The sequence below is a fragment of the Hyla sarda genome, chromosome 11, assembly GCF_029499605.1.
Source record: "Hyla sarda isolate aHylSar1 chromosome 11, aHylSar1.hap1, whole genome shotgun sequence".
Taxonomy (NCBI): Eukaryota; Metazoa; Chordata; class Amphibia; order Anura; family Hylidae; genus Hyla; species Hyla sarda.
The window spans coordinates 44,798,916-44,818,862 of record NC_079199.1 but is presented as its reverse complement, the minus strand read 5'-3'; the positions used below and the strand labels follow the sequence as shown (position 1 = coordinate 44,818,862).

The following is a 19,947-nucleotide window of genomic DNA, read 5'->3' as shown; positions in this document are numbered from 1 at the left end:
ATTTTGTTTATATTATATTTTATTTATATAGTATATTTTGTAATTTTGTACCTATATTGTTATATCTATATTGTTTCATATTGTTTCATGTTATAGCGTTATGGTAGCCGGACCAGTTGTTGTGTTGATATGTGATTTATTTTGTTTATTTCAGTTATTTGGTCTGTTTTATGTTTTCTTTGGTATTTTCATTAGTCCCGGATAGAGGATCCAGTTAATTTGGACATTTTGTAAGTGAATGTATGTGTGATATGATTATTTTGATTATTATTATTCTTATTATTATTGCTATTTTTTATTTTTTGTTTTTTTTGTTTATAAAAAAAATATGTGTGTGTGTGTGTGTGTGTATATATATATATATATGTGTATATATATATATATATATATGTATACCGTATATACTCGAGTATAGGCTGAGTTTTTCAGCACGATTTTTCGTGCTGAAAACACCCCCCTCGGCTTATACTCGAGTGAACTCCCCCACCCGCAGTGGTCTTCAACCTGCGGACCTCCAGAGGTTTCAAAACTACAACTCCCAGCAAGCCCGGGCAGCCATCGGCTGTCCGGGCTTGCTGGGAGTTGTAGTTTTGAAACCTCCGGAGGTCCGCAGGTTGAAGACCACTGCGGCCTTCAACATCATCCAGCCCCCTCTCACCCCCTTTAGTTCTGAGTACTCACCTCCGCTCGGCGCTGGTCCGGTCCTGCAGGGCTGTCCGGTAAGGAGGTGGTCCGGTGAGGAGGTGGTCCGGGCTGCTATCTTCACCGGGGAGGCCTCTTCTAAGCGCTTCGGGCCCGGCCTCAGAATAGTCACGTTGCCTTGACAACGACGCAGATACGTCGTTGTTAAGGCAACGGCTCTATTCCGGGCCGGAAGCGCGGAGAAGAGGCGCCCCCGGTGAAGATAGCAGCCCGGACCACCTCCTCACCGGACCACCTCCTTACCGGACAGCCCTGCAGGACCGGACCAGCGCCGAGCGGAGGTGAGTACTCAGAACTAAAGGGGGTGAGAGGGGGCTGGATGATGTTGAAGGCCGCAGTGGTCTTCAACCTGCGGACCTCCGGAGGTTTCAAAACTACAACTCCCAGCAAGCCCGGACAGCCGATGGCTGCCCGGGCTTGCTGGGAGTTGTAGTTTTGAAACCTCTGGAGGTCCGCATGTTGAAGGCCGCAGTGGTCTTCAACCTGCGGACCTCCGGAGGTTTCAAAACTACAACTCCCAGCAAGCCCGGACAGCCGATGGCTGCCCGGGCTTGCTGGGAGTTGTAGTTTTGAAACCTCTGGAGGTCCGCAGGTTGAAGGCCGCAGTGGTCTTCAACCTGCGGACCTCCGGAGGTTTCAAAACTACAACTCCCAGCAAGCCCGGACAGACGATGGCTGCCCGGGCTTGCTGGGAGTTGTAGTTTTGAAACCTCTGGAGGTCCGCAGGTTGAAGACCACTGAGGGCGAATGATGAGAAGAGGATGATGAAGGGGGGTGGGGATGATGAAGGGGGGGGTGTGGGATGATTACAAGGGGATGATAAGGGGATGTGTGGGATGATGACAAGGGGATGATGAAGGGGGGATGTGTGGGATGATGACAAGGGGATGATGAAGGGGGGATGTGTGGGATGATAAGGGGATGTGTGGGATGATGACAAGGGGATGATGAAGGGGGGATGTGTGGGATGATGACAAGGGGATGATGAGGATGTTAATGACGGGTCTGGATGATGACAGGGGGGGATGAGGTATTTCCCACCCTAGGCTTATACTCGAGTCAATAACTTTTCCTGGGATTTTGGGTTGAAATTAGGGGTCTCGGCTTATACTCGGGTCGGCTTATACTCGAGTATATACGGTATATATAAAAAGATAAAAAAAATATAAATAATGTAAAAAAATAAGTAAAAAAAATATATAAAAAAAAAAAAGTAAAAAAACATAATAATTTATTTTTTTGTTTTTTTTGAGGTTTCTGTTTAGTTTTCTTGTTGCGTGTTCCCAAGTATGGATGGTTTTGAGTTATAGTCGGGTAATGATAACTTTTATGTTTATATTTTGACAAGCCAAGTTGTGCTATTTTATTTATTTATTTTTCTTATGTTCATTTTCGGTAAGCGTGTGAGTGTTTGATTTAGATATTTTGGGCATATTTTAATATCTTAGTATTTTAGTATCTTAGTAAAGCTGGGCTGGCCGGTTAGGCAGGGTTTTGTTTGAGGTTTTGTTTTTGGTTCTAGAGTATTTCTTATTCATGTTATAGCTGGTTAAGCTTGCTTTGTGTTTTGTATTTGATAAGTTTTGTATTTTTCTAATAAAAAGAGTGTCAGCAGAGAGCACTGAGGTCAGAATCTTAAAGGGTTACTCTGGTGGGAAACATATATATTTTTTTCAAATTAACTAGTGCCAGAAAGTTAAAAAGATTTGTAAATTACTTCTATTAAAAAATCTTTACCCTTCCAGTAACATTTAGCAGCTGTATGCTACAGAGGAAATTCTTTTCTTTTTGAATTTCTTTTTTGTCTTGACCACAGTGCTCTCTGCTGACACCCGTATCAGGAACTGGCATTTATATTCTAAAATCTTGCAGTCTTCAGTCTGGGCACTATACGAGTTTCAATACGATTTTCACATGGAGAAAAAATGAACAAACACAGCGAATATGTGAACTTCACGAACATAGGACGAATATTCCTCCATATATTCACGAAATATCGCTTATCACTAGTGATCACGACATCTATGCGGTTAATGCTGCCGAGATCAACACAATCTTGGTCTTGGCAGCTGCAGCAGGACACTGGCTGTGATTGACAGCTGGGTCCTGCTGCTGAACTCTTCAGAGCATCACTCTGCGCAGGAGATGGCTAGGACGTATGCATACATCCAGTTACGTTAACATCTGCAGCTTCCTCCTTATCATCACAGGTAGAACAGGAAGCCTCAGATAAATAGGAGGCCTAGTGGCCAGACTGAAGACTGCAAGATTTCAGTATTATTTTAGAATATAAATACAGTAGTTAGATGGAAAACGAGAAAATAACCACCAAAATTTTGTAAAAAATAAAAATAAGTTAATTTTGTTAAAATAAGCAACTGTCCTCTATTCTGTTCTATTTTTGTGTAATTAATGGTCTGCTGCAGGCTTGACAATGCTTGGAGTAACAGGGGGTAGGAGACACTCAGCTATCTTATGGATTTGTAAACATTGTTCAGTGGATCTACCTTAAAGGAAAACTGTAGTGGTATATATGGTAACTTATTCCCTATCCGAAGGAAGGGACCCCCCCCCCCCCCCCCCCCGCGATCTCCTGTATGGGGCCCTGGCAGTCCGCATAAAGGGAGCGTTTCATCCCCGCATGATGTGGCAGCACACCCCCTCCATGTATCTCTATATGATATAAGGGGGGGGGGGGGGGGTGTCGGCTGCCACTTCATGCTGGGGACAGACATGCCCCCTTCCTGCGCACTGCCGAGGCCCCATACAGGAGATTGCAGGGGGCCCCAGCGGTCGGTCCCCCCCCCCCCCCTTCGGATAGGGGATAAGTTATATACCACTACAGTTTTCCTTTAATAATGTAAAAAACAAAATGTATGCTACAGCTGGAGTACATGAGTAATAGCTTATATGCATCGTGTAATGCATTAGGTCAGTGTTTCCCAACCAGGGTGGCTTCTAGCAGTTGCAAAACTACAACTCCCAGCATGTCCGGACAGCCTTCAGCTGCACCAACAGCTAGAGCAAAGCTTTTTAAACTTTTCATGTTATTGACACCCTTTTTAGTCGTGCATTTTTTGGTGACGCATCCCTTGCCGTATCGCCAATTGTACATCCTACGACACATAACTTGATATCAGTATATGCATTAGAAATGGGGCTGCCACCCTCCTGTCCCCTTCATCGCCCCCCTTTGCCATTTCCTCCTCCCTTCATCCTCACCATGCCATTTTATTCCACCCCCTTGAAACCCCTCTCCACACCCCCACCCACCCTGATCCTTCCCTATGACATTTTATTCCCCCTTCTTGACCACCCTGTGTCTCATCATTACCCCCTCTTTATCATCCTTGGTACCACATCATTACCCCCCTGATCATCCCCTGGGCCATTTCATTCCTCCCCTCCTGATCCCTTCCTGGGCCATTTCATTCCTCCCCTCCTGATCCCTTCCTGGGCCATTTCATTCCTCCCCTCCTGATCCCTTCCTGGGCCATTTCATTCCTCCCCTCCTGATCCCTTCCTGGGCCATTTCATTCCTCCCCTCCTGATCCCTTCCTGGGCCATTTCATTCCTCCCCTCCTGATCCCTTCCTGGGCCATTTCATTCCTCCCCTCCTGATCCCTTCCTGGGCCATTTCATTCCTCCCCTCCTGATCCCTTCCTGGGCCATTTCATTCCTCCCCTCCTGATCCCTTCCTGGGCCATTTCATTCCTCCCCTCCTGATCCCTTCCTGGGCCATTTCATTCCTCCCCTCCTAATCCCTTCCTGGGCCATTTCATTCCTCCCCTCCTGATCCCTTCCTGGGCCATTTCAATCCCCCTTTATTCTCAAGTGTGCCATTTCAACATTTCAATTCCACCCCTTTATCCCTCCCCCCCTCCCCTCTGATCTGCTGTGCCATTGCATTTCTCACCTGGCCTGTGTCCCTGGTGCTCTCATACAGGCTCAGATGTGTCAGTCCCGGCAGCCACCGATTCTCACTGATTCAAAGTGGCCACGGCTCGTGCTGCTGACCTTGAACAGGCAACTGGCGACTCAGCCACTTTAAACCAGTATGCAGCGGTGGCTGCTTCTGCGGGCCAGGACAGTCCCTCGACACACCTGGGGATTTGAGAAACACTGCATTAGGCAGTAAATATTTTTGTGTCAAAAGGGCTAAATTATTTTAGGACTGATACCTGCATTGTCTAGCCAGAAAAACAAACAAAAAAAATTTGAGCTTTAAAGTTCAAAGACTCCTTCCTCAGGTGATTCTTTGTACTTCACTGGCCAATCAGAAACAAGAATGTCTGCAAGCTTTTAAAGATATCACTTTGGTCCTTTTTGACAGGAAAGTATTTACCGCCACATGGATTTTCTGGCTAACACAATATAACACTATCTGTTGCTTTATACTGTGGCATTAGCAGAGGATTATAATATGTAAAAGGCGATCTCAAGAGTAGACAAGTCCTTTAAACTCACACACATAACACTTAGCAATTGATATTTTCATTGAACTATTTACTGTAACTTATAGAGTTCTTAAAATAATCCTGCAGCTTTCCTTAGAAGCTTACTATAGCGCTCGATAGCCAAGAAGAAAGCGTGTACTGTCTGAGAAGACATTGTTCATCGCTGTACGGTTTTTATAAACCATGTGTCTAATCTCACAATGTAACCTGAGGACATCCACCACAGCCGGTCCCATGAAAGAGCGTGACTGATGATGTCATGGGATCCTTCTCCGGATCTGCCAAACTTAAAGGGAAAGCTGAACGTTTAAAAAAAAAAAAAAAAAAAGTTGTATATAGGATTTAATAGAATTGCGTCCCAATTCTATGCAGGACATAAAGTTCTCCGCCATATTCTGCTTGGTTTGCATGCAGAGCATAAACACGTGGTAGGGTTCCCAATAGACCTAACTAAACTCCCATAATTTAATTGGTTGTATTTTTAGTCAGGTCATTTCAATTGGTCAGGTGTTTGTTTTTTTACGAATAATTTGAAAAGGGGTTGCATAGATATCCTATTAAGGAATTCGGAGTTCAGGACCCTCATCTTTTAGAAAGATTGGAGAACAGCTATAAAAAAAAAAAAGAGCTTTTCATTCTAGAACATTGGTCTTCAAGCTGCGCCCTCCAGCTCTGGCAAAACTACAGCTCCCAGCATGCCCGGACAGCCAAAGGCTGTCCGGGCATGCTGGGAGTTGTCGTTTTGCCACAGCTGGAGAGCGCAGCTTGAAGACCACTGTCTAGAGGACCTGGAAAGCCCATTAGTTACAAGTACATCCATCTGCCTTTTATAGTAACAGTGTAATGCTTCATATCCCCTGCGGAGGTGCTATAGGGAAACAAATTATGATCTTGCAATCAAATAAAGCAATTGTCCAAAGTGGATGAGCCCTTTAGGGTGCGTTCACATGCTATTTGTTCTTGCGGGTTTTCTGCTGCGTATTTGAAAGTGGGCGGGCTCTTCTCGGCTGTCCGTAGCAGATTTTCCATGGCGGAACTTACGCTGCCAAAAATCTGCCGCAGTCCCTACTGACTTCAATGGGGCTTGCGGCGGATTTTCTGCAGTGTGAATTCCTCCGTGGAAAATCTGCTGCGGACAGCCGAGAAGAGCCCGCTCCCTTTCAAATCCGCAGTGGAAAACCCACAAAAACAAATTGCGTGTGAATGCATCCTCAAGTTGCACATGGAGACAGCGCTCCAGCTTGCTCACCACGAGAAAGCTGCAGCCCGGAGAGATTTAGGACAGAACAGATAAACATGAAAAACAGAAGATCCATCTCAGCAAATAGTTCCTTTAAATCGTTGGACATTATTCCCAACACAAAGACATATACAGGAACACAGGTAGGATAGAAGTGATGTGTTTCAGGTGCGGCACCCTTAATCGCACTACTACGACCCAACGACTAAGGGTGCCACAGCTGGAATGCATCACTTCTGTCCTACCTGTGTTCCTGTATATGTCTTTGTGTTGGGAATAAAGTCCAAAGATTTGAAGTAACTATTTGACGAGCTGGATCTGCTGGTTTTCAGCCTTTCAAGTTAGTAACATTTCTCAGAATGTCATAAACCCACAAGGCCACTCTTGCTCATGTTGCTCTCTGTGGATCAGATTGAACAGGGGTGAAGGCCAGGTCCCTTGGCAGCTGTTACATAAAACACTTTCTTTGGGAAAGTGCTTACTGCCCCCCCCCCCCCCAAAAAAAAATATTCACATTCACTTCAAGAAGCCCCTTTGTACAATTCAAAGGCACGCAGTGGAACAGTATGGGGTGTAGAATAAACAATACATGTGCATTCAGTTTCCAAATTGTCCACATACCTGTCAAGTATAGAGAATGGAAAAATTGTGGAATTGATCAATAATGGCTCAGCTGAAGTGATTTTGTAGATGGTTTTAGGTTGCTTTTTTAGTGTCCTTGCACCAAATTTATCAAAAAGGCGCACGTCGTATGACAAATTAGGTGCAAGTCCACACACATTACCTTACTCATGCAAAAATGTTGTTTAAAGCACTTTTTCTAAGCAAGCAAAATGCTGGCATAGACTGGCGTAAACATTTCATGCATTGGGTAAAATTTTGTGCCTAAATGCAAAAAGGCACAGTTGATAAATATGATTCCACTGCTAAACACTTCTGGAAAAAATATTTACTACAACACTTTTAACTAAAGTACTTGCAGCGTCACCATGTGAAAAGATGCTGATTGTTGGCACCAAAACAGTTTTTACGCAATTTGCGCCAAATATAGACAACAAAAGTACATTACAACTATTGATAAATTCTTCCCTATATCTCTGCTGTGGACAATAACATCAATGAAGATCATGTCTTAAACCCTGCTCTTCCTTGGAGAACATTTTACAGGTCCCTTGTGTACAATACTTTTCTGTGTGTGAAAATAAACAAAGAATCGCATATTCTGCACTTGTGCCATATTTTGCTTCAGCGTAGGTCCCACAGTAGGAGGAAAAAGTTGAACTTTTAGGAAAAAGTCAACAGAAAACAATATCCCTACCATGAATGAGGAATTAATCATACGGAGATTTGTGCCATGACGGTGCTCTCACCCACACTGCCCATTACACAGTGACCTCTGTGTTTTGTGTCAATCCTAGAGAAAGAAAAAAAATAGCTCGGTCCAATTTTAAATGGGCGTCATTCAGACAATATGCTTTTCACAACAATGCATTCATGTTTCTGAAAACCAGAGTCTTACATGCAGAAAGAGCAAACAAATGTGAGTCTATGAATACATTACAAAAGCATGTGTCAGAAATTAAAGGGCACCTCTACTTGGTGATAAAATGTTACACATAAACCTCCTCCCTGATCAGGAGTGATGGCAAGGATAACCACCCCCTCCAACTACTGCGGCATGCTGCACATCGACACAAACAGGGCAAGGCAGGTGTGCAACAGAAAAACAAACACATATACCCAAACATACTCAAGAGCAAAGATAATAGAACTCTAAAAAGTACAACAGGTGCGGACAAACAAAATAGGGAATGGGGAGGATGAATAAGGCTGGGTTCACACTAAGCAATCTCTGAGAAGAACTGCATTTTGAAATTCAGTTCAGAAATTCTGGGGTAGCAGAGTCCCATTGCTGGCAATTGGATTCCACTGCTCAGTGCACACTGCAGAGTTTTCAAGGAGGAGAAATCCCCTCGAAAATTGCCGCAAGAACATTGAACTCAATGTTCTGGTAGATTATCCCTCTGCAGACATTGCCCTCTACAGTCCTAGAAAGGGTAATAGAGGAAAAAATGGAGGGCAGCGCCTCGCGTAATTCTGTGGGCTAGATTTCCCCGAGCCCCTTAAATTAGAGATGTGCTCACCTTATGTGAACCTTGGTTTCATGCATATCAAGCCTTCAGATGCGGGGTAGCATCAGATGTGGGATCCTTGGCTGCAGCCTGTAGAGATGGCCGGTCTCCTCTTGGAGGGTCGGTAGTAGTACGGCGTGAGAGTTTCTGCAAAAGATCTCTGTATTGGCGCTGCCTTAGTGGATTCACACGCAGAGTCGAGTTCAGGTACAAGTAGCGTGTATTTTGTTCATACATGCAAACAAGTACAGGAGAAAATAGCAAGACGCGTTTCGAGGTCATGCTCCCTCTTTTTCATGCATGCATGCCCTCAAAACGCGTCTTGCTATTTTCTCCTGTACTTGTTTGCATGTTTGAATAAAATACATGCTACTTGTACCTGAACTCGACTCTGCGTGTGAATCCACTAAGGCAGCGCCAATACACAGATCTTTTGCAGAAACTCTCACGCCGTTCTACAGTCCTAGCACAGACTCATTTATTTGGCACTGGCCGGCGCTGCCTGCACTTGGAATCTTCAGACAGATTTCGTCAGGCTGGAGATTCCACAGTCTGAACCCGGCCTAAAGGTTTTGTCTCTCTTTGAGGCTAACGTGATACGTCTACCCCGTGGAAAGAATTCTATCAGGCAGGGGTGCAAACAGTAGTGTGGTTGAAAGATCAAGGCTACTGTAGGCGGCAGTGACATCTCTAAGCTCTCATTGTAATCTCCCGAGACTACAGTGATCAGGATATGGATTTGTCAAAAGTCTCATAGACTTGCATGGGTCTTCAGGTAAATCTATATCTCTGATCACTGCAGTCTTGGGCTAGTAAGTTGTCAGGTGATTTCTTGCTGCCAAAGTGTGATTGGAGTTACGCTTTAAGTATGTTCAAAACAAAAACACAATCTTCTGATAAACATCTGTGTTGAGGGTGTGATGAGGGTAGATGGAATTACCCTAGGGGCAGATGGCATTAACCCCTTGTGATCGTGACGCCAGGGCATGGTTTATCCTCTTCACCACCCAAAGGAATACCGCTGGATCCTGGGCTAGGCACGGGGGCAAATTATGACTCCGACGCCAAGTTACAGAACAACGACAGCTTTACTGAGTCAGACAGATGTAAAGGTCTATACAGCTTGGCTAGGCCCACGGAGGTGACCAGTGACTTCAGAGACCTTAGGGCTTGCTGGGACTTATAGTGGACTTGGACAATTTGGATGCATGCCACGCTGACTTGAGACAGGATGACTTGGACTGACTTGACTTTGACAGACTATGACTGACTTCACCCCTTCTGTAGCTTACCAGGTTTTAACTTGACCTGTGGGACAATGGACTTAAGAATCCATGACTGCTTGTCTGACTTAACGCCTCGTCTGGACTCCAGACACACTCTAGCAGGACTTGACCTCACTGCAACTCAGCATACAAGAGAGCTAGCAGAGGCTCCACCCAGAGCTTATATGGGGGAAACTCTGAGGGGTCCCATAGGTCATCCTTAGGGCACATGGTCACTGATACCTCACTGGGTTACAATCACATGACAACAGGTTAATCACATGTCAACTGTTCTTAAAGGCTTAACACTTTTATATCCAATCCACAGCATAAAGATAACTTTACAAGGGGAACAGGTGAACGGGGGCCAAGTGGACACTGTAGGGAGGCTGCCTGACAGGGCAGCAAGGGTACAGGGGTACAACTCCTGTACTAGGCCACCACACATCTTTATTAATATTTGTCTCATATGCAAATGATGTGGTCAAGGAGAAGGTGACACCCCCACTTGGTCACTATGGCTGTGCTCCCCACACTCCGCCAGGCTTGATTGACATCTCTTAGTACAAGGAATACTAGTCAAAGCAGCAGTCTACTCTAGGTGCATGCGCTGTGTATGGAGGTGTACTTGACTTGGCCTAATCGGCACAATGTGCAGGCACCAGAAGCCAGGAGTGCCAGGTTCTGGAGTACTCAGGCAACTCAAATATGAGTGAGGATTGAGACTGCAAGTGGTTGCATCTCCTCCTGCTTGACTGCATAGCCCTAATCTGCAAACAAACACATCTCGGTGGTACTAGGAGGGGTTTGGGGTCAAAAAGGAGGTGACATGGTACTTGTGTTAGGAGAGGACATGATAGAGATTTTAAATATATATATATATATATATATATATATATATATATATATATATATATCTTATATACCACATAAAGTAAGACTGGCTCTGACATGAATAACATTCCACTGGAGTAGCACATTTCAATTCCCCTATATGACGGAAAAAGTTAATGAGATATTAGGGGAAACAAAATAGGAAGGAAAAGGTAGAATATGGCTGAACATTGTTTTTCTTTTAACAGCTTCCAGAAGATATATAAAAAGAGGTCACAGAGTTCAGAACGGGGCCACGCTTACAAATACACTCATTGCTACTTCATGGAAAGTAAACATTTAAAAAATTCAATTTCTTATTAAGCATCCATTTCACTATAAATATTTATGTAAAAGGATTGTCAGTGATTATAATAGGTATATACAAAGAAACTCTTGAAGAAATTCTATTTAGAATAGTCAGTACGCCTATAAGTGTTTATGGTGGCAAACATCCTTTGACAGGGCTGCCATCAGATATTACACGGCTTGTAGTCTAGTTTCCCCACATTAAGTAGCATAGCATAGTTTCCCCACATTATGTAGCCTAGCATAGTTTCCCCACATTAGGTAGCATAGCATAGTTTCCTCACATTAGGAAGCAGTTTCTCCACATTAGCTAGCATAGTTCCCTCACATTAGGTAGCATAGTTTCCCCACATTAGGTAGCATAACATAGTTTCCCCACATTAGGTGGCATAGCATAGTTTCCCCACATTAGGTAGCATAGTTTCCCCACATTAGGTAGCATAGCATAGTTTCTCCACATTAGGTAGTATAGCATAGCATAGTTTCCCCACATTAGGTAGCATAGCATAGTTCCCTCACATTAGGTAGCATAGATTCCACACATTAGGTAGCATATCTTAGTTTCCCCACATTAGGTTGCATAGCATAGATTCCCCACATTAGGTAGCATAGCATAGTTTCCCCACATTAGGTAGCACCCCCCCCAACTCACACACACACACTCACTCACTCACACTCTTACTTGGCCTGTGCTACTTACATCTGCCTGAGGACTTCCTGGCAGAGGTGCACGCTATAAGTGACATCATCACACGCGCCATGCAGGACATCGGCGTCCCGACGCGGTGCTTGCAATGACGTCACTGAACAGAACGGGGAACGGCTATGGGCTTGAACATAGCTCCAAGTTATGCAAACATCTATATGACTGATGTGGAAACTACATATATATATATATATATATATATATATATATATTCTTTGCCCCTGTTCGGACATGTACAGACGTGGCTGTGTTACATCGATGACATGTCTGTGGTCTGGACAGGTACGGAGATACAACTGAAGGGTTTTCTTGAGGAGTTAAATAACATCTACCCTAAATTAAAGTTTACTATGGTATGCTCAACCAGGTCCCTACATTGTTTGGATACAACTGTCTTCTTACGTGACAATAAATTGACAACTTATTTGTTCACGAAAGAGCCCGACAGAAACAACTCATTGATTTACGATAGCTTCCATCCTAGGTAAATGATACAATCCCTACCCTGAGCCAAATTCTGAATGTGAAGCGTATAGTTTCACCCTCAGAGAATTTGAAGGATAGATTAGATGAGATGTGTAACAAATTTAGGAAAAGGGGTCACCCGCAGAGACTATTGCGGCAGCACAGATTCAATTTGGAGACAAAAAACAGGGAAGAGTTGCTGCATGTGAAAAGATAAGAGTGAGAGAATTCCTTTTGTCTCTACCTATACCACATGCAGCCACAAAATTGCTAATATAGTTAGACAAAACTGGAGTATAGTACAACGTACCACTAATTTTACGGGCATCCCTGTTATGGCCTATCGCAGGGGACAGAACTATAAAGATCTTTTGGTCAAATCAGATGTAGGGAGTCAAAAACAAAGTTCTAGAGAGAGTGGAATGTGGCTGGGCTCCAGAAAAGGCAATTTCCCTTGTTTGGGGTGCAGCCACTGTAACAGTATAATCAAAGGGGATTCTTTTTCTCATCCTCAAACTGGCCAAAAATGCATGATTAGAGAGAGATACATGAAGGTTGTCATTTATCTTTTGCAATGCCCTTGTGGGCCCTATTATGTGGGGGAAACTACTAATGAGTGTCACATCCATCTGAACGGGCATAAATCTATTAGGACAGGGAAAGTTAAACTTCCCATTCCTAAACATTTTCTGGAGATGGGTCATAATATCAGTCAATTACATTTCAGGATTATTGACCATGTCCCCCCACTCAGACGAGGGGGTGATAGAGAGAGAATTTTAAAACAAAAAGAACTCAGATGGATCCATAAATTAAATACTTTATATCCATATGGATTAAATGTTGACTTAAAGGAAAACTCCGATGCCCCCTAGAAAGAATAAACTAATCTCCAAATGTAGACCATTCACATACCTTCCCATAGCACCTACAATCACGTGGAATGGCCCAGCCGTTTTCGCGCTATGCCCGACCTAAGTTTCCGTTACTTCGGGGTTATATGCCTGGGCAGCACATGGTTAAAAACTACATTTCCCAGAATGCCCACTCATCATAGCCGGCCAGCTCCTACCCTCCCCCTGCTTCTCTCCTGCTTGTCCTACTTCCTAAATTTTAATAATGTACGCCCCCTTCGCTCCCTCTCATTTTCATATCACGAGATGTGAAAAAAACATCCTTACTCACGTGCAGCTGAAGCTCCAATGAGCTTTCGGCCACGGCTGTGCGCGCAGATTATGCCGGAGAACGATGTGCGCATGCGCACAACTAAGACAGTTATTGGCAAGCGGCGTTAACGATGTGCGCATGCGCACGTCTTTAATGGAGATTGGCTGGTGGCGTTTGCTGAGCTAAGCCTATGGCAGCTCAGCAAACAAGCATAAATGAATATATAATTGCGGGGGGAGTAGCCGACAGAGCCCGCGATGACTCATGGGATGTATGAGTCACCGGGCTAAGATGGCGGCGGAGCGCTCGGAATAAGAAGTCAAGGGTCATCAAATGAAGGAAAACTACTGAGCTTCCGGTGAGCAGCAGAAAGAAGAAGAACACCGGGATCCATTCAGTCTGGACAGTGCAAGTACATTAGAAATTTATATAACTTTATTTAATGCTTTGTTTGCCCATATAAAGTTTTCCATTGGAGTACTCCTTTAAACCTTACATTTAATCTTATTTTTGTTTATCTCGTCTTTCATTGTCTTTTTTTCTTTCCCCCTCCCGTTTCCCCCCCCTTCCCTTTCCCCCACCTCCAACCCCAACCCCACTCCCCTAACCCCTCCCTTTCCCCTTCCCCTCCTCTCTTTCTTTTTTGCTCTTTTTATTATTTTTCATATTTTATTTTATATTAAAAAAATTTATTTTTCATTTTATTTTTTACGATTTATTTTTTATTATACATGTTTTATTATTTTTGTATTATTTATTTTATATATTTTTCTTATTTATTTTCCATTTTTTGTTCTTCTTGTTCTTTTCCTTTTGAATTTTTTTTTCTTTCCCCACTTTTTTCTTTTCTTTCTCTTTATCCGGAATATGTAATGATTTATTGAAATATTAAAGGAAGTGACGTGAGGTGTTGATTTTAATAATTATTTTTCTCTTTTTTATTTTTTAGCCATTTTTTTTATGATAACCACATATCCTGACCAATTAGAGAAGACTACATATAGGGGATTCCACAAATCAATACATCAAGTGCATAAATAATTGCTGATCGTCCTCTATATGAAATGGACCATCATTTCTCCTTATGTATGTATGTACGGATTATGCTTGAAAAAGTCTTGTTAGCCAAAACGTCGCATTTGTATGCTCTGATGCAATAAAAGACTTCAAGTGGACCTTGTAACGGATGCTGTTTCCTTGGAAGGAGATTTTTGCATTTGAATCCAGCATTGCAAGCTGGTGGATACTGTGCACCGCACTAGAGGCCATCCTGTGCTGATTCTTCTATACTGGACTATACATATATATATATTTTTAAATTAATTCCGCTACATTGAAAATGCATGTAAATCCGCACTGTAAAATCTTGTGAATCTTTGCTTAATGGTAGAGACTCGAGCTTTGCGTTCATCTTATGTAACATGAAAGTCATAGGACACATGATCTGGTAGCCATCTTGCTTTAGGTGCCATGTGCAAAAGCATGTATCTCCGAAACCATTGTCGCCCTGTTACTCGAAACTCATGAAATTTTGCCCAAAGGTAGAGCCCTGCACTATGCATAATCTGTTGTAACATAATGGTCATAGGTCACATGGTAAGGCAGCCATCTTGGCTTGTGTGCCAAGTTTTTACACAATATTCAAACATTTGCTTCTCTGCAACCACTAAAGCTACAGATAAATTGTTGTATGTGGTTACACTGTGATCAAAATTATTATTAAATAACAAAGTCTATTGACCACATGGTTTGATCGCCATATTTAAATGTACAATATTCTAAAAACATCTTCTCGTAAATTATTTGTTAGAATAATTCACAATTTGACACACATGTCCAAGGCTACCTACTGCACAGAGGCCAATTAAAATTTTAAGATATTTAAAAATCCAAAGATCACAAGTTGCAACTTAATAAGAGTTGTTTTTAAGATGTCAATTGATCACATGGTTTGGCAGCCATATTCGTTGCGCAATATTCTTCATACATTGTTTTTCTCTGAAATTGTTGATCGGAAAAATGTGAAGATTTGCACACATGTCTACAATCACTTTCACTACCATAGCAAAAGCAGTTGTGTACTACAACCTGGCTTTACCACCTGGCCACCTGTACTGCTGCTTTACATCTATTTATGAATATGTTTTCGTTTAACCAAAGAGAACTGAGAAGACTCTTTCATATAGCAATATTCCCAGTGATGCAGTCACCAGGGAAAGCAGGCAGAATCTGTCCTCAGGTATAATATTACAGTGTTCAGGTATACAATGAAAGATATATACTAGTACAAAGGTTAATTTAATATATATATATATATATATATATATATATATATATGTTTAAATTAAAGGATTAAATTAGCCGCTAGGTTCACATTGATGTGGGACTATGCTATTCGGAGTTCGGTCGGCAATTCCATCAGAACGACAGGAGTGCATGCACATCTGTTCAGTGCAAGGGAAAATAAAAGTACTGAAGGGGACAGATGTGAACAGCAGTGTGAAAGTAGCCTAACATGATTTATTAAGAACATTAAGTCGGCCATACACTACAGACTTCAAAAGATTGTTTTCTGAATGACCATATTAAATACTCAAATTAAAAAAAAAACATACACAATAGAGGAAATTCATTTCAACCTGCCGATTTTGGTGGAATCAGCTGACTGTCTAGTGTGTATGGGGGCCTCCCAATTCTCATCTGACAGATGACGTCAGGGGAGAGGAGGATCAGCCATGTTGAATTTCAACTGCCCAATCCTTTTGTTGTTTGGCAACAACATTTTCCTCCTTGTTTAAGCATGTGTTTAAGAAGGGATTGGGAATGATAGCTGTTGGCCAATCTTTGGCTGACAGCTATAAGGGTGCGTTCCCACCTGGCGTATACACAGCGTATTTTACATTGCACAAAATTTACGGCAGCAGCGGGAAATATGCTGCGTATTCCTTGCTCACTATACACACAGAGCTTTCCGGCGGCAGCCCTATGTGTGCAGTGAGTTTTGGAGGCGGAGCCGCCCGTCACAGTCACGCCAGCACACAGCCCCGCCTCCAAAACTCACTACACACATAACCCTGTGTGTTTAGTGAGCAAGGAATTTTGTATAGCGTGAAATACGCTGCATATACGCCAGGTGGGAATGCACCCTAAAAGGTGCAAAGTATTAGGCTAGTGCTACACAAAGTTGCTTGACAAAGTTATGCAAGCAATTTTTTTATTCTCAGCTTGCTGTCACATGACTTACTGTTTTGGATTAGTGCAAATAAATAAATACATAAAGAAATAAATCCCACCAAACTACATACAGGTTGCAAGGAAGTTGTAGTTGCACACAACATGAATGGCAGTCTACAAAGGCAAGTTGAGTAAAGCTTTTGACTGAAAATCCAGTGTGATTACATTGACAGTAAGGCTGGGTTCACACTGCAGAATTTCTGGGCAGAATTTCTGCCGGAGATCAAGACGGGGCGCTAGGACCAAGCAGACTGCATTGCTGCTCCCATAGACTGCAATGCATTTCTGGGTGAATCTTTTTGGAGATCTGCTCAGAAATACATTGCCATCTATGGGGACGGCAATGTAGTCCACGCGGTCCTAGTGCCGCCGACTCGATCTCCGGCAGAAATTCTGCCCAGAAATTCCACAGTGTGAACCTAGCCTTAGATGCATCATCACAATGCAACATTGCAAGCTTGAAAATCACCCTAGCAATAGAGGCAACCACAATGACCCCCGCTGATCACGAGAACAACGTGTCAGCTGGGCAAGGACAGCACTGTACCACTAAGGCTAGGTTCACACTACGGAATTTCCAGGGAGGCAGAAATTCCACTAACTAAAATGTACTGTAAAGTGAATGGGTTTCCGTTCACAAATTCACACTTCAGAATTTGTAAAGCGGAATTTGTGAACAGAAATTCAGTGTGAAAATTTTAACCTGAAGAATGGCATTGCTCATTCTTTAGGCGGAAATACTCACAGAACACATTGCAGTCTGACCGCAATCGGAATCTCCGGGCGGAAATTTTCGGTCTAGAGATTCCGTAGTGTGAACCTAGCCTAAGGGTCTATTCACACGGCAGAATTTCCGCTTGTGGAATTCAACCTCAAATTAAAGCCCGTAGACTTCTATTGGATTCGGCGTTCCCATTCACACTTCTGAATTTCTGCTTGCGGAATACTTAAAGCCCATAGCCTTCTATGGAATTCCGCACTCCCATTCACACTTCTGAAATTCCTCAAGTGGAAATTCAGAAGTGTGAATGGGAGTACGAAATCCCATAGAAGTCTATGGGCTTTAATTTGAGGTGGAATTACGCAAGCGGAAATTCTGCCATGTGAATAGACCCTGAGGTTAGGTGCACACTATGGAATTTCTGCCTGCAATTCCGCTTTGAAATTGCAGACAAAAATTCTGCTTACTAAAATGTACATGTGAGTCAATGGGTTTTCCATCTGCCAATTCACACTTCGTAATTTTTCAAGCAGAATTTGTGAACGGAAAATTTGTTTTCAAATTTCCACCTGAAGAATGGTAGTGCTTATTCTTCAGGCGGAGGAAGACATAGCCATCTAATGGGGACGCAATGTCCAAGCGGTCCTGAATCAGTCGGCGCTGGCCGCACTCTCAATCTCTGGATGGAATTTTTTGCTCTGGAGATTCCGCAGTGGGAACCCAGCCTAAGTCTTATCTTTGCCTACTTAACAGTACAGTAAAGGTAATGGACCATGAAGTTAGTTCAAGAGCTGGCATCTATGCACTCTGTCTTTGCTAAGATGCCCACGTGCCTTTACTTTGCCTTGAAATTGCCATGCAGAAAAAAGGATTACTACAGTGTATATTAAGTAAGAAACCAAAAGGAAATTGTGAAATAGAGTGCCCCCTTACCTGCATAATGGTCAAACACAGTTGGCACATACTGCTCCGGGAAGGCATCATTAGCATAACTCATCACCAGACAAGTTTTCCCAACCGCACCATCTCCAACCACCACACACTTCAGCATCCTCTTCATGCTGTTAGTGCTTCCAGACTGACTGCTGTCAATTTCGTCTCTCTTATCCATGTCTGGCGGCTGCAAACTCCTTTCAGAGCACAAGAAAAAAATAAAAAATAGAAACAATTGTGGGATCCGAATTCCTTTTCCTACAGTCCCCTCAGGAGGCTGGAAATCATAGCGCACCCCACATTCTGCTGCAGTGTCCTCCAATGATCATACTTTGCAACTTTGTGTGCCTGTAGGGTTGGTATTTTGCATGCAAGTGTTTGAGCTTCTCATTGCTACAATTCACAGACTTCCCAGACTTTCCCTCATCCTGATACACAGCTCAGTGTTTGTGCATCACAGGAGGGGGAATTAGACGTGTGGACGTCACTTGTCCCTCCAGTAGGCTGACCACAGAAATCAGAGCTCGCTGCTAATCCTCTCCCAGCCTCCACTCTTTCCAGTATCTACTATGGAAGGGAGGGCAGGAGGATGGAGATTTTTTTTTCATAACCTCTCTTTTTAGGCTTACTCGGTGTCAGGAAATCATGAGTTTCCTGCTGAATTCCATATAAGGATCAATGGGCTGGAGAACAGTGAGGAACAATGGGAGCTCTGTGTGTGTTTGAACTGTACAGGAACTTTGCCAGGGTTGTGAGTTACAATAACACTAGAGGTCCCACTGCAGGCTCTGGAGTTAGACTTCCTCCTTCTTCTTTCTCCTGGCTGGAGAGATGCGATGATGTCACTGCAGTGCTGTAATCTAACGCTTACACCAACAAGCACAGAGCTGCTGCAAAGCAGGACCGATTCCTATTAACCGCTTTGCTTCCAGCAACGTGGGGTCCAAGTGTGGCTATGAAGTGGTTGTAAAACTAGACCTGACAGCAGAGTATTGCAAAGGACAAAGGGGGGTATTTACGAATAATGGATGTGGGATGTGTTTTTTTTACTCTTTTTTTCATGGGTGGCTTTTTAACTCACTGCACCAAATTTATAAAAAGGCGCAAGTCGGGCTATAAACTTGGTCATATTTGTGAATTTACCCACAATTCAGGTGATAGTTCCAGAAAGCTCTTTCAGAGGTGATTCCTTGTGTGTTACTACAAGGCAGTTTAGTAGCTTTGTTGTGAATGTCCTTTATTTTACATTTCATTTGACATCTTTTCCTTACCTCACATGCACAAGGTCATAAATCCGATGAGGGGCAGGGGTTGTGTCCCTCCTTGTAGTGTTGGGAGGTGATTGGTGTGTCTGCTCATGCAGCCTTGTCCATGAGTCATCTCTTGTCCAAGACTCATGGACAAGCCTGATGCTTCTGAAGGACTGGTTAGTGTCCCCCTAGTGGTGGGATTCTGATGAGCCATTTTCTTGATGAAAATTGTAAAACAAGCATATTAAAAAAGGTGTCTAATTTGTATCCGTAAAAACGTAGTAATTTTAATTTTAAAGTAATAATTTGGATAAACATGTAAACAAGTATGGTTTGTACACTTAATTGTACTAAATATATAAGCAAACAAGGGTAAAATGCTTCATAAATACCCCCCAAAGGCCATCAGGATAAGAGGGGATCTGTATTTTCGCAACCACTCGAGAATCACAGGTCAGAGGTCCATGACCTAACCTATAAAGAGATTTATAAA

General features: G+C 43.0%; 1 protein-coding gene across 1 annotated transcript in view; it reads right to left on the bottom strand.

The window, feature by feature from the left end:
- RHOJ (ras homolog family member J) overlaps window positions 1-18,804 on the bottom strand; it is a 96,243-nt gene extending 77,439 nt beyond the window's left edge. The window contains exon 1 of the mRNA XM_056546102.1: window positions 18,205-18,804. Within this exon, the coding sequence (XP_056402077.1) occupies window positions 18,205-18,382 (178 nt within the window). The 5' untranslated portion in view covers window positions 18,383-18,804. The remainder of the gene's footprint in view (window positions 1-18,204) is intronic.
- Between the last annotated feature and the right edge of the window lie 1,143 nt (window positions 18,805-19,947).